We start from the raw sequence: 14,168 nt of genomic DNA, 5'->3' as shown, positions 1-14,168 counted from the left end.
ACACACAAGAACATAAATGCCCCCTATTATACTTTGACTGTAAATATATGAAAGGGAAAAAACAATCTGTAATCTGTTTAGGGCATAGGTTTAGTAGTCTGGTGGCTGAAAAGATTTGCCTCTCATTTTGTTATTTTTTCTGCTGAAGGAACATTTTACGGTTTTGTCCTCTACCTCTGAAAGGGGCACATGTCTCTAGACGATTATATGACTCACAATATCTCTCCCAAATATCACAATTTGATTTAGTATTATTGCTTTTGGTTCTCTGCATGCAGATAAGGGCCGCCTTGAGATGTGATGATTCTGCAAGTTCAACTTCATAAGACGAACCATATTCAAACAATGTTCTCGTAGGTGATTAAAAGAAAGCTGCACTCACAGTGGGTTGCCTTTGGATACACACTCCAGTTTGAAGTATTGTCCTTCCTGAGGTACTATTACTGAGCGCACAATCTCTACCTGAGGAGGATCTGGATTGAAGAAACAAAAGAAAACAAAAACAAAACAAACAAAAATAACAAAGCAAAACAAAATAAAACATATAACACAAAGCAAAACAAAAACAAAAAGCAAAACAAAAAAATCAAAATAAAACAAAAATCACAAAGCAAAACAAAAGCACAAAACAAAACACAAAATAAAGCAAAACAACAACAACAAAACAAAACACAAAATGTAAAAATATATGAAGAAAAAGGATCTTCATTATAAATATTATAAACATACAATCGAACTTTGTAAACTACAAAAATTTGTCACGCTACACCACTATTTGTATTTTTTTCTTTATTTATTTGGACAAAAATATTTGGAAAAGTTTAACTGTTTTGAAAATTTCTGCTAAACATTGCTAAACTGCAGTTACTGTACTCAACACTGTCTCAAATTGGTGCCGTTTCAGCTGATCTGAGAGCAGTTTCCATCAAACTAAGTCAGGAGGGAAACTGATCCAAAAATATGACTCACAGTGGACCTCCAGTACTTCTGTAACCTGGTGTGGCAAGGTGCCCAGAGCTATGTGCTCCACCACGCAGGTGTATGCTGCTCCATCATCTGTCCTGTCCACCTTGAGTTGTATGGTGCTCCTGACCGAGAATGACCTCCCAATGGCGTTTACCTCCTTCTGACCTGCCAGAACATGGTCACAAGAAAACCTGTCAAGCTAATGTTACACAGGTATTTCATGTAGTATATCATGCATTATGATTATTAGTTCTGCTGTACTCAAGACTGTAATAGTATATGTAATATATTAGTATATTATAGGCCCTATAATACACCCAGTGCAATGCGATGCAAGGCTCACGTGTAAATAACACATCCGTCATGGCACGAGCGCAACTGACTCTTAAAGGGAATGGAAGATGAGACTCTGATTGGATTATTGCAAGTTACAACAAAAATAACATCTATTACTCATTAAGAGAATAGGGACAACCGTTTTTCCATCGTTAAAATAGCAAAAGTTGATTTGGACACGCCCTTTACACTTTGCGTTTAGATCGTTAAAACAGGGCCCTAAACTTAAACATATACAGCCTAAGCATGTTGGATAATAATTAATTTTATAGATTTCAGATGACTGCACTTACAGTATAAACAGCATAAGAAACACCACACAAGAAAGCTGCTGTCAGTATGACTGCTTTTACACAAAATTTCGATCACTTTAATATTAAGAAACTTACATTTCAGACACAATATTGAGTTACCATTCTGCCAATGAAAATAGATCCAAATTAAATCAAAGTAAACAACTTGTTAACAACAGTGAATCTTTCCTGAATGAATGTATATATTTGAACTAATCAGTTGAGTTAATGATTCAACAGCTCAAAGACACTCATTCCGCTCCTTAATACATTTCATTTTCCTGTCTCTTAGGATGAATTGCTTGTTGTATTATACATTTATGAGTAACATTGGATAAAAGTCTCCACTAAATAAATAACTGAGCATTGGAGCATGCAAACATACATGGACACAAAGACCGAAATCTGTTCATCCTGGAACGCTGCTGGCCAATGATATTTAAGGTGTTGTCTAATATTTTTTCTTTTCTAATTTACATTATTTATATTTGGTTCCCTCATACTATTTGTGATCGTACAGGAATTATCCTTAATCGTTGTTTATACATCGACAGCAGCACAAACATGAAATTCTTCAGTTTGCATAAAAGTTTTAGTTTGCAGTCACACAGAAGAACAGCAATCCACCAATAGAAAATGTTCTAATATTATACAGCTCAAAACATTGTCCCTTTCAGCCTTGAATTTATTGGAAAGCACCGTGGAAATGCGAAGATCTGAGCTTGCAAGGAATCCTTATAACATCTTGTGGGTCAGAAAGCGATTGAGAATCAGTAACCAGAGACAATAGGAGTCAGAGCCATATCTTCATACCGCTAAAGCCCTGGATCAACACCGTCATGAATGGCTAAGTAAAACATCACCCTGAAGGATTGCCTCTAGCAAACATTTTACTAAAGATATACATGCATGACCTGCCCAGAAAGTACACAAGAGTATCTCTCTTTCCCTTGAAGCACACACAGTGAAATGTTCAAAGCTTCTTTGTTGTTTTGTTGTCCTCCAAATCTCATCTTAGTTGTCTATTCAAAACACTGATGGAACACTGAAGAAAAGCACCGAAATGGCAAACCCATTTTACTTCCATAATGTGATCAACTGGTTGAGCATTGGATTGCGAACACAAAGGTTGAAGGTTCAATTCCCAGAAAACACTATCATTAATATAATGCATCCCCTGGATGTGCTGTAAGTCACTTTGGACTTAGCACCTGCCACATGTAATGTAATGCATTTCTGTGTGAAACAGGATGATGTGAGCTGAAGAGGAAAGTCATTTTAGACTATTACCTTTTGATACAAAAGATATGTGTTGGATGGAATGTGCTTCTTGTATTCATTCACATAAGATCATAACTATGGAAGTCAATTATTTACATTTTTATAATAAGTATATTAAATCATATGCTGATTAACTGACTGAACATATCAATATTAGCTGAAAAGCCAAACAAGTATAATTCAGATACATTACATATTGTGGCAGATGAAAACATTGAATAGATCAAAAGTGTCAAAACTTTTTAATTTTTTTTATTTGGCATACTTTTGAATTTTGATCATTTTGTTTCATTAAAATGTTAAATACACATTTAAAGAATAATGAAATAACTATGTATCGTAGAAATATATTATATATGTCATACTATATTTCATACATCTGCATACATTAGTACTTACATGGCACACTAGAAATAATAATAATAATAATAATAATAATAATAATAACTAATTCTAATATGCTGATTTGGTGTTCAAGAAACATTATTATTAATGTTGAAAACAGCTGTGCTGTATATTTTTGTGGATACAGTGATACGGTTTTACTCTCATTTTTGATCCGTTTTACACATTCGTGCTCAGGACAAGTATTGAAAAGTAGTATTGTATTTTAAGTATGAATTTCTAAATGAATAAATACATTCATACATAAATGACCTCAAGCTTTTGAACAGGTACTGTATGTGGTACTGTATTTGACCATGTCCAAAACCCTCATGGTAATATCATGGTACAGTTTATTAATAGAGGTCATAACATGTTATTATTAAAACATATGTAAGAGCTGTGTGTTTTTGTATGATTTTGTTACTCAGTATGATAAATGACTGGTATGTAATTTCATATACAGCATCTGGTGATAAAAAAAGAAAAAAAAAACCTTTGACTCTAATTGCTGTGGAATATGGTGTAGTGTGATATCTGGTCAGTGTTGTGAGTAACTAAGCAGCTGAAATCACCTCTCTCTCTCTCTCTCTCTCTCTCTCAACACTAGCGTTAGTCAGTCAAACACTCTTATTGCATTCCTTTATATGTGTGCTATCATTTGTTGCTTCAGGAAGATTGATCACCTTTTTTTGAAGTTGAACTAAACTGCAAAGAAATGTTGCCAGATCCCCATTTTTTTTTGGTTCACTGCAACATTAAAAAAAGTCTTATCTGCCTTTCCTCTAAGGATGATATTTATTATCATTATTATCATATATTATCATTTACTCACCCTCATGTCAATTCTAACCTGTGAAACAGGTTGTTTTGAAAAATATTAGTTTATTTAATTACTATTATTATCATTGTAACGATTTGAGGGTGAGTAAATAATGATTTTTTTATTTATTTTATTTTAAGGTGAACCAATCCTTTTAACATAGCTGTATCAGAGTCCTTATCATAGTGTCTCTATAACAGTGATACCAATAATATAGTGGTGTAAATGCCATTAAATTTGTTTAAACACTCTAATGAGTGTATGTTGTTTATCTCATCCACTCAGATAAACTGCAGACAAGTCCAGTCTGCTATTTCTCACCCTCCTCCAAAACAGACCTCTGTAACGCTTCTGGGGTTGAGGTAAAACTCTAGCGGTCAAAATCTCTTACATTTCTCAGAGAAGGGGAACCAAAATGATATATTGTAAGTAGAGTTTATTATTCTTATTATTATAATTATTATTATTTTTATTGCATGTTGATGTTGCCAGTGCTGCCAAGGAGCTGCTATGTGTTAATAAGGTGTTCTTAGTTCTTTTTATGCATTCCGAATCGGTTGCTAGGGTGTTCTGAGTTTCATTGCAGATGGTTGCTAGGGTATTCTGAATTGTTGCATACTAGCAAAAACACCAACCCACAATATATACACAGTAAAACTTAATAAATATTAAGGTTTTGTCACTGTCCTTTAAAAAGTAATAAAAAATAATATAATATATTTATATATTTTTTATAGTTTGTAATCATGTTTATTTAGTATTATTTTATTAGGGATAATTATTACTATTTATCCCAACCTGGTCTCATAAAATATGTACCTCTGAGTACTTTTCTGCAACACTGTTTTTACATAACTTACTGCACATTTCGCTGCAGTTCAGTACATAAACCCTGGCACATTTTTGTTACGTTGATATAGATACGTATTGCTTTGCTTTTATTATGTTGCTTCAGGTACGTACAAGTATTGCGGCGGTTCAGAATTCAAATATCTGGGCACTGTCACTAAAAGTTAATGGTCTATCATGTTGGAAATATGCCCTACACCAAACCCAACCCTAAACCTACCTGATAGTGTTAACAAATACAAAATGCATTTGTTGATGTGACCGTGCCATTTGAACTTCCTTACATGCAGATTTGATGAGTTTTGTTTTAACCGTAGTTACACATGATTCGAACCGGAGCTCCTCACTTCTCAAGTATGTTTCCATACTCTGTGAGCTACCGAATGAACCTACCATCTATGAAAACCCATAGATATGAAGCTGGATATGTGTGATGCTAAGATTCAAAAGCATTAGTTTTCAAATCTCCCATCATATTAACATTCCATAATATTATTTATATGATACATATATATATATACATACAAACCGGATTCCCAAAAAGTTGGGACACTGTACAAATTGTGAATAAAAACAGAATGCAATGATGGTGAAGTTTCAAATTTCAATATTTTATTCAGAATACAACATAAATGACATATTAAATGTTTAAACTGAGAAAATGTATAATTTTAAGGGAAAATAAGTTGATTTTAAATTTCATGGCATCACCACATCTCAAAAAAGTTGGGACAAGGCCATGTTTACCACTGTGTGGCATCCCCTCTTCTTTTTATAACAGTCTGCAAACGTCTGGGGACTGAGGAGACAAGTTGCTCAAGTTTAGGAATAGGAATGTTGTCCCATTCTTGTCTAATACAGGCTTCTTGCTCAACTGTCTTAGGTCTTCTTTGTTACATCTTCCTCTTTATGATGTGCCAATTGTTTTCTATGGGTGAAAGATCTGGACTGCAGGCTGGCCATTTCAGTACCCGGATCCTTCTTCAACGCAGCCATGATGTTGTAATTGATGCAGTATGTGGACTGGCACTGTCATGTTGGAAAATGCAAGGTCTTCCCTGAAAGAGATGACGTCTGGATGGGAGCATATGTTGTTCTAGAACTTGGATTTACCTTTCAGCATTGATGGTGCCTTTCCAGATGTGTAAGCTGCTCATGTCACACACACTCATGCAACCCCATACCATCAGAGATGCAGGCTTCTGAACTGAGCGCTGATAACAACTACAGTAGGGTTTCCCTTGTCCTCTTTAGTCTGGATGAGATGGCGTCCCAGTTTTCCAAATAGAACTTCACATTTTTATTTGTCTGACCTCAGAACAGTTTTCCACTTTGTCAAAGTCAATTTTAAATGAGCCTTGGCCCAGAGAAAACTCCTGCGCTTCTGGATCATTTTTAAATATTGCTTCTTTTTTGATCTATAGAGTTTTAGCCGGCAACAGCGAATGGCACGGTGTATTGTGTTCACCGACAATGTTTTCTGGAAGTATTCCTGAGCCCATGTTGTGATTTCCATTACAGTAGCATTCCTGTATGTGATGCAGTGCAGGGCCAGAAGATCACGGGCGTATGGCCTTGACCCTCACATACAGAGATTGTTCCAGATTCTCTGAATCTTTGGATGATATTACGCACTGTAGATGATGATAACTTCAAACTCTTTGCAATTTTTCACTGATAAACTCCTTGCTGATATTGCTCCACTATTTTTTGCTGCAGCATTGGGGGGGGGGGGGGGGGGATTGGTGATCCTCTGCCCTTCTTGACTTCTGAGAGACACTGCCACTCTGAGAGGCTCTTTTTATACCCAATCATGTTGTCACTTGACCTAATAAGTTGCAAATTAGTCCTCCAGCTGTTCCTTATATGAGCATTTAACTTTTCTGGCCTCTTATTGAATAAAATATAAGTTTCTGAAATATGTAAATTATTCCATCCCTTTTTTACTCACAATTTGTTCAGTGTGCCAACTTTTTGGGAATTGGGTTATATATGTAAATATATATATATATATATATATATATATATATATATATATATATATATATATATATATATATATATATATATATATATAAATATACACACATACCTACATACATATATATAGTCTTAATGGTTACCAACATTCTTCAAAATATCCTGTGTGTTCTGCTGTAGAAAGAATTTTGTTGAACTGTCCCTTTAAGAACAAACAGTCCAATCAAATTAAGTAGCTACACATTTAGGTACAAATGAACAAGTAGTTACTAAGCCCCTGCTGTGAACTTCATGTCCCAGTTTAAGAAAGTCCTTAGGAATGGCTGATGTAATCCCATCCAGATCTGGTAAAACAGCATGAAAAGCAAGTGAAAGATTGGCCCAGAGGACATTTGTGTAGTATATTTAGCACATATATACAGTAGATATAGTAAACTGCATCTAAGAAAATCCCTCGTGGTTAATAAGCTCTCAGGAGATCCTGGATTTGTGCTGAAGTTTCAAGAGTTGCAAGCACATCCCACACTGAAATTTCTTTTGGCAGCAGCCAGGGTATCCATCAACGTGACGCATTCCACAAGGCTTTGTATTGCCTTGACCATCCTAAAGTGAGCGGTACCTCACCATGTTACATATTCTGTTTGGGTCTGCGCATTGGTCTCAAGAAGCACATCTAGTCCATCTCACCAGATCAGATCACAGAGCGAGATTCCTTTGAACTGGAGTGAGTGACAGGCAGTCCGGCTGTGATGCTCTGTTCCCACGTGCCACTGGCCTTTAAGTGTGGCCTCTGCGTGAATGCCATCTCTGAGTCAGGCTTGTCTGACGGAGTCTCATGCCATCAATCACCAGCACCAGATCAGCCGACTTGGGCTTGTGCCCGAGATGTGTGTGTCTCAGCTCTCAGAGGGATGTCTGGGGTAACATGTTGGTTAAATCTGAAATGATGTGTTATGCTATGTAGTGCTGATGGACTGTGGACTGATGAGAAATGCAATTCCATTTCGAAAATTAATTTCTGTCTGATAAGGTACATTGTTTGAACAAATATGTAGTCGTGTTTTACCTCATTGATCAAGCCAGTATAAGTAAATGTAACGGAAATGACTCGAACCAGACAAATGAAAGATTCTATCAGGACTGTGTTTGAAACACGGAGCCAAATTCTTCAATCTGCTTGCTTGATATTGTCCTGACAATCAATTATTGGTCATAGGTTATAGGAATCATGTCCAAAATTAGACCCTGCAAGAGTGGGAAAATCCGGACCACATGCTTCGTAAGATAAACATATGATTTATGATACCCCCGAGCCAAGACAATATCTGATTGGTGAAGACAACATTTGAGGTGTGGCCAACAGACGAGTTTAAAAACTTAGGACACCATAAAATCTTTGCTTTTAGTCTCTAGCTGTGCTTCTGCTACTAGTGATGCCTGCTCTTAGCTTTTAGCTTGTAGCTTTGCTTTCTAGCTTTAGCTTTTAGTCATCACTGTTCTTTGAGCGTGGTTCCAGCGTGCTACTTAGCCACGATGAGAAGGAACACAACCTAGAACACAACCTTTACCTCTTTTCTTTTCCATTTGAGAGTTTCGTGTTCTGAGTTAAGTTTGTAACGTCGAGTTCAACTTCAACCAGCCACACAACTCCATCTTCAGCCAACGTCCAACCACGGGCTCCCCAAGACGTCACTTCAGCGACTACTGAACTTCCAGACAATCAGCGACAACAAAGGGACACCTTCAGGCAATGTACCTTCAGACATTTGTGCTGGTGTATCTAATATAATTTTAACCTCATTGAGGAACTCAATGCGAGGGTTAATTAAGTGATTGATGGTTGTTCATGTTTATGCAATTTCACGCATTGCTGTAAACTTGGGATTCCATATTTCCATTCTCTTAAACTCATCTTTCCCTAACTTTCGACCTTCCTGCAACTTGTGTGAATGTGTGTGTGCGTGCGTTTATGTGTTAGATTAGTTTATATGTCTTAGATTTATCTAATAAAGCCTTATTCATATTGAAAAGAGAAGTATCTTGTGTTTTGTGCTTACAAGTTAATGTCTTAAACTGCCGATCTTGTTACTGTGCTAATTGATAGTGTTTCACTATAGTTTGGATATTAGTATCCAGCGCAGATTTGATGTTAAACGGCTCATTCACTGAATCACAGGGCGTCTCAGTGATCAGCCGTGAAACAGTGATTCTGTTAAAATTCCCTTTAAAATCTTAAATGATTCCCTTTGAGCTAAACTGACCTGTTTCTGTTACATAAAGTATATCATTTATGTAACAAATTTTAATATTAAATAAATTAATGCATTTGTGTCAGTAAAACTTTTTTCACTGTTTCAAAAGATTTCTAAATCAATCTTTCCATTTATCAAAGACTCAAAATTGTCAAAACCTCAGTTTCCCCCCCAAAAAAAAAAAAAAAAATGATAATAATAATTATCAGCACAACAAACGTTTCTTGAGAACTGTAGGATTCTGAAGGATCATGTGACACAAATATTGTAATAACACTGTAATTGTAATATCACATGAAAAAATTATATAAATGTATATATTATTATACTAATTGTTATTTCTTTATTATTATTATTATTATTATTATTATTATTATTATTATTATTATTATTATTATTATTTCTCAAAATGTCTCTTGGTCCAGCTCCTCAAAAGCTCTTTTATGTTTTTTTTGGTTTGTAAATGGTATATAAAAATCAATAATTAATTCTATTTATTAAAAAAGTATAATAATAATAAATAAAAAAACATTTAAAATACAAGTAAAATACTTTTTACTTAATAGTAACATCACATGAAATGTTTTACGCTTAATGCAAACTTTTTTTTTATATAAAAAAAAATGTATGCAGTAAGTTTTTCAAAACCATATGAAACCATCATGAATATAAAGACATTACCACCTTAGAAATAACTAGAAAGATTTTAGCCCTATTTGAATCAGTACACAAAATCACATCCTTTGTTAAAACTGTAAATCAAACAATGCTTCTAAAACTAGTTCTGTCCGTGCACATTAAACTAGGATAGGAGAAATCATTTAAACAAAATTACACACCTCACCTTTAAATCCCAGAATAACAGGATACTAAATGATACTGCTGCGGAATGCTTTGTAATGAGCTGCACAGTTCATGAAGATGCTGGTGTAAAGCTGTACGTCACGCACCATGTACCACTTGCACACTGACAAAATGTGAAACTGTTCATTGCACACAATCAGCTCTAGGCAATCCGGGGGGATTTGTTTACCTTGCACCTCCTTGTCGTTTCTGAACCATCGGATGTCAGCAGCCGGTTTGCTGCCAGATGTGGTGCATGTCAGTGTGACGTCCTCCCCCTCCTGGGCAGGTCTCGAGAGGCCTGTGATTTCTGGTTTCGCTGGAACACCTGATATACAAACAGAAGAGGAGGATTACAGGCAGCACTGATGGAAACACATGTGATTCTATGATTTCAGTCCTGCACATGCAGTGGTTCAGAGGAATATTACTTTCCTGTAGTTCAAATGTTGCTCAACTGACATTTATTTATTTTTTAAATAGAAAACTGTTTGTCAGTTTATATATAAGTTTGTCAGTAGATATATAAGTTTGTCAGTATATATATATATATATATATATATATATATATATATATATATATATATATATATATATATATATATATATATATCAATCAATACAGTGACCTATTCTGCTCTATGGTGTCGGAGGATATCGAACATCTTTTTTATATTTTCAATTGATTTTTGAACATATTGTTTACATTTGTCATGCATCTCCTAGCAACAAGGCACACATTTCTGCTTGAGTTTGTTTGATTGGAAAAACTTCAAAGTCAGGTTGTGTGTGATCTTCAGTTGTGTAGTGTATGAGCCAGTTTTCCTTTGTCATCATTTACAAAAGTTGGTAAGTGTATGATGCGTAGTGTTTTAAAATCTGTTCATGAAGTCGTGTACTGAACATTTTTAAATTGCTTATTAATCGTGTCTGTAAAATGTCATGCATCCAGTTACAATGTAAAGATGTAAAGATGCTAAAGTCTAAAATTGTCAAAGAATTTATAACACAGACTCTACACAGAAAAAAAAAACACAGGTTTTACATATATAACAAACAAACAACAAAAAAATATTTTCTGTAAATGTACTTATAAACAATATGAATTGTATATAAAACAAACTTTATAAAAACACAAATTAGTCCTACCATTGTTGGTTGGTTTAAAACTAAAATGATGATTAAAAATAAATAAATAAACAAATCCAGATTCTTTTTTGTCTTTAAAGTTGTATATAAAAATAAAGGTAAAAGTAGTTCCACCACTGTTGGAGGATCAAAACAACACAAAACAACAACAATTTTGTGTAAAGGTACAAACAATATATATTGTATAAAAAAACCTGTATATAAATATTAAGTTAAATTAGTCACACCACTGTTGGATTATCACACACACACACACACACACACACACACACACCCACCCACCCACACACACACACACAAGTAAAAGTAAGAAAAACAAGAAAAAACTAAACAAAAACAATAGTCTGTTAGGCTGTCTATTAAACAAGATAAAAAGGCATAAGGACTCCCACTACAAAAACAAAACTAAGCAAAATAAAAGGTCTAACTAAGGTCAAAATATAAACAAAAAACTAAACAACTAATAGAAAAGTGAAATGTTTGTAAATGTGCTTGCAAACAATACGTATTGTGAAAAGCTGTATTTAAAAATAATTAAAAAAATAGTCCCATCACTGTTGGATGATTAAAGCTAAGCAAAACAAAACAAAACAAAACAAAACAAAACAAAAACAATTAAAAAACAACTACTTTTCAACAACAGGTACTGTGATAAGTGGTATATAAACATACAGAGAGAGAGAGCATTGCAGAGTCTAGCACAAGCTGATCATAAACCAAAGCACACAGTGACACATCTAATGGCTCCATCAGCCAGTGTGAGATTCTCTTATTTACATCACTCCCTGTGCCACCAAAGTATAAAAACAAAATCATGATGGGAGAGAACTCACTGACCCCAGATGTTGACCTTAAAAGCACAGATTGATGAGGATGAGAGGGACCTGATCTATGAGAGGTCTTACCTAACACAGTCAGAAAGGCCTTGGTGGTCTTGACAGGCATGGTAAAGAGAGAGCATGTATACTGCCCTTCATCTGACAGGGTAACGTCACTGATGCTGATGGTCAACTCCTTCCAAGAGGCTCGAACCAGCTCAATCCGGTTGTCCCTTAATGCTAAGACATAAAGCATAAGATTAGTGATCAATAACTAATCAGTAAGCTGAAAAAGACATTTGGAGAAACAGCCAACAGTCACATTGGCTGAAAATGTGTTTTTTGTGGTATCATTGGTGAAGTGATGGTATATCAGATGGTAATATCTCAGCATGTCTAATTCAGGACACAGGTAAAGCAAAAAAGTAAAGTTATTTTATATCTGTCTGTTTAAATACATGTTAGGCATGCACACATAATATCGCAGATGAAAAAGAAACACAATAAATAACAATGTTGATGCAATGAAGGCAACTCATAAAAATGGGCAAAAAGATTCTACTGTATGCCTCTAGATAAAATATAAATCCTGCTCCTGGGAAGATATGGCCAAATAAACGGAAAGACGGGTTTATTTTTCAAAGTTAATTAGCAGGCATTACATATCAAAGAATATGAAATTGTGCATGTTTTCGCATAAGTAATGTGTTGAAATTCTTTGTTTAAAAACAAAAAACTATGTTGGTGGAACCATCTAATGTTTTAAATGTAATGGAATGCATTACATGTCTGTCACACTATCACCATTGTTTATGCACCATGGTGTCACATGACATTTGCTTGTACTTCACACAATATTACCCTGCAACTCTTGCTGGTTTCGCCTCTGAAGCTAAGCAGGGTGGAGTCTGGTCAATATCTGGATTGGAGAACTGGTGAAAATAAGGCTGCAGCTGGAGGACATCGTGAGGCCAGCAGGGGGCGTCCACCCTGTGATCTACATGGGTCCTAATGCCCCAGCATCTTGTGGACACTATGTAGTAAAATACAATATCCTTCAAATTAAAAGGTAAATCTTGGTCCTTTTACCCTGAGGGCATTGCACTTTTGAAAATAACTTCTGAACCCTGACCAGATGTGTCCACTGGCCTCTATTAAACCCACATTTTTGAGAAAAGCACAACATATAACAAAATGATTAATGGTACATTATTGTTAGTGGACCACAGGGTCTTTTTGTAAACACATATCTTGGAGGTAAAGCTTAGGACTTATGTTCGCTTACTAATTCATGACAGTATGTATTATTCATGAGTTTAGTCCCACAGTAGTGAAACAAATGCTTTTGAAACTCCCACTGTTCTGAATATCCACTGCGATTGACTGTAACTGTCATACTGAAGCCGATTGTTGTCTCTAATTGGAGTTTCAACACTTTCTATGTTTGCAATTTGCAAGAAGAGTTTGCAACAGAATTGATGAACAATTAGGTCACCTTATCCTCATCACCCCACACTGTCTAAAAAAGGCAAAATTCACTTGTATTGTTTCCCTGAAAAAAGCAAGAGAGACTGGCTTTTCATTTAACATCTCACAGATGTTTTGCTTTAAAGTTGGCATGAAATCAAAGTTGACACTCTTTATTTTGTTAATACATTTTATTTGCCCGTAAGCCAATTTTTAAGCCAGTTAGGCCAATCGCATACAGATCTGCATCCATTCCAATATGCAAAGTCAAGCCGTTTTACTTGGAAATGTGCCAAAATACAGGAGTAAAGTCGGTTAATTAGACATTTTAACTAAATATATCATTCTATAAATTGTATATGGTGTCCCAACATGGTTTTGTTTCAACAGAAGTGTGTTGACATGCTTTTGGTCTCTGTAAACTGTGGAATTCCTCATAGACGTGTTCACTGTCCTTTCGGGAACATTGTTACATGCATACAATGACATGTCAAATCAGAAAACTAAATTTACTTACGTCATCAGAGACAATTGTTTTGTCTTGCAAAGCCTTTTAAATGTACATTAATGTTAAAAAAAGACAATGTGTTTCCAAACAATAAGATCTGAAGCTACACGACAGCATCTTTCAAGAGGATGCCTCTAGACTGCTTAAATATTCCTTCTGAATGTGTGCTGAGCAGAGATGTATAAAGTACTAGAGAACCATACTTGAGTAAAAGTACAA

The 14,168-nt window shown here is 35.1% G+C and overlaps 1 protein-coding gene across 5 annotated transcripts in view; it reads right to left on the bottom strand.

Annotated features, from left to right (window-relative positions):
• The window catches only part of LOC113058745 (cell adhesion molecule 2-like), a 239,526-nt gene that overhangs the window by 18,962 nt on the left and 206,396 nt on the right, over nt 1–14,168 (bottom strand). For all 5 annotated transcript variants that reach the window (XM_026226928.1, XM_026226931.1, XM_026226929.1 and 2 more), the window contains exons 4-7: nt 12,062–12,214; nt 10,198–10,335; nt 970–1,131; nt 383–473 (exon numbers count right to left, since the gene is read on the bottom strand). In XM_026226928.1, coding sequence (XP_026082713.1) covers nt 383–473; nt 970–1,131; nt 10,198–10,335; nt 12,062–12,214 — 544 coding nt within the window. The remainder of the gene's footprint in view (nt 1–382; nt 474–969; nt 1,132–10,197; nt 10,336–12,061; nt 12,215–14,168) is intronic.

Source organism: Carassius auratus, chromosome 40, assembly GCF_003368295.1.
Source record: "Carassius auratus strain Wakin chromosome 40, ASM336829v1, whole genome shotgun sequence".
NCBI lineage: Eukaryota > Metazoa > Chordata > Actinopteri > Cypriniformes > Cyprinidae > Carassius > Carassius auratus.
Note: the sequence above shows the minus strand (reverse complement) of the source record. Positions and strands in the feature narration are given on the sequence as shown.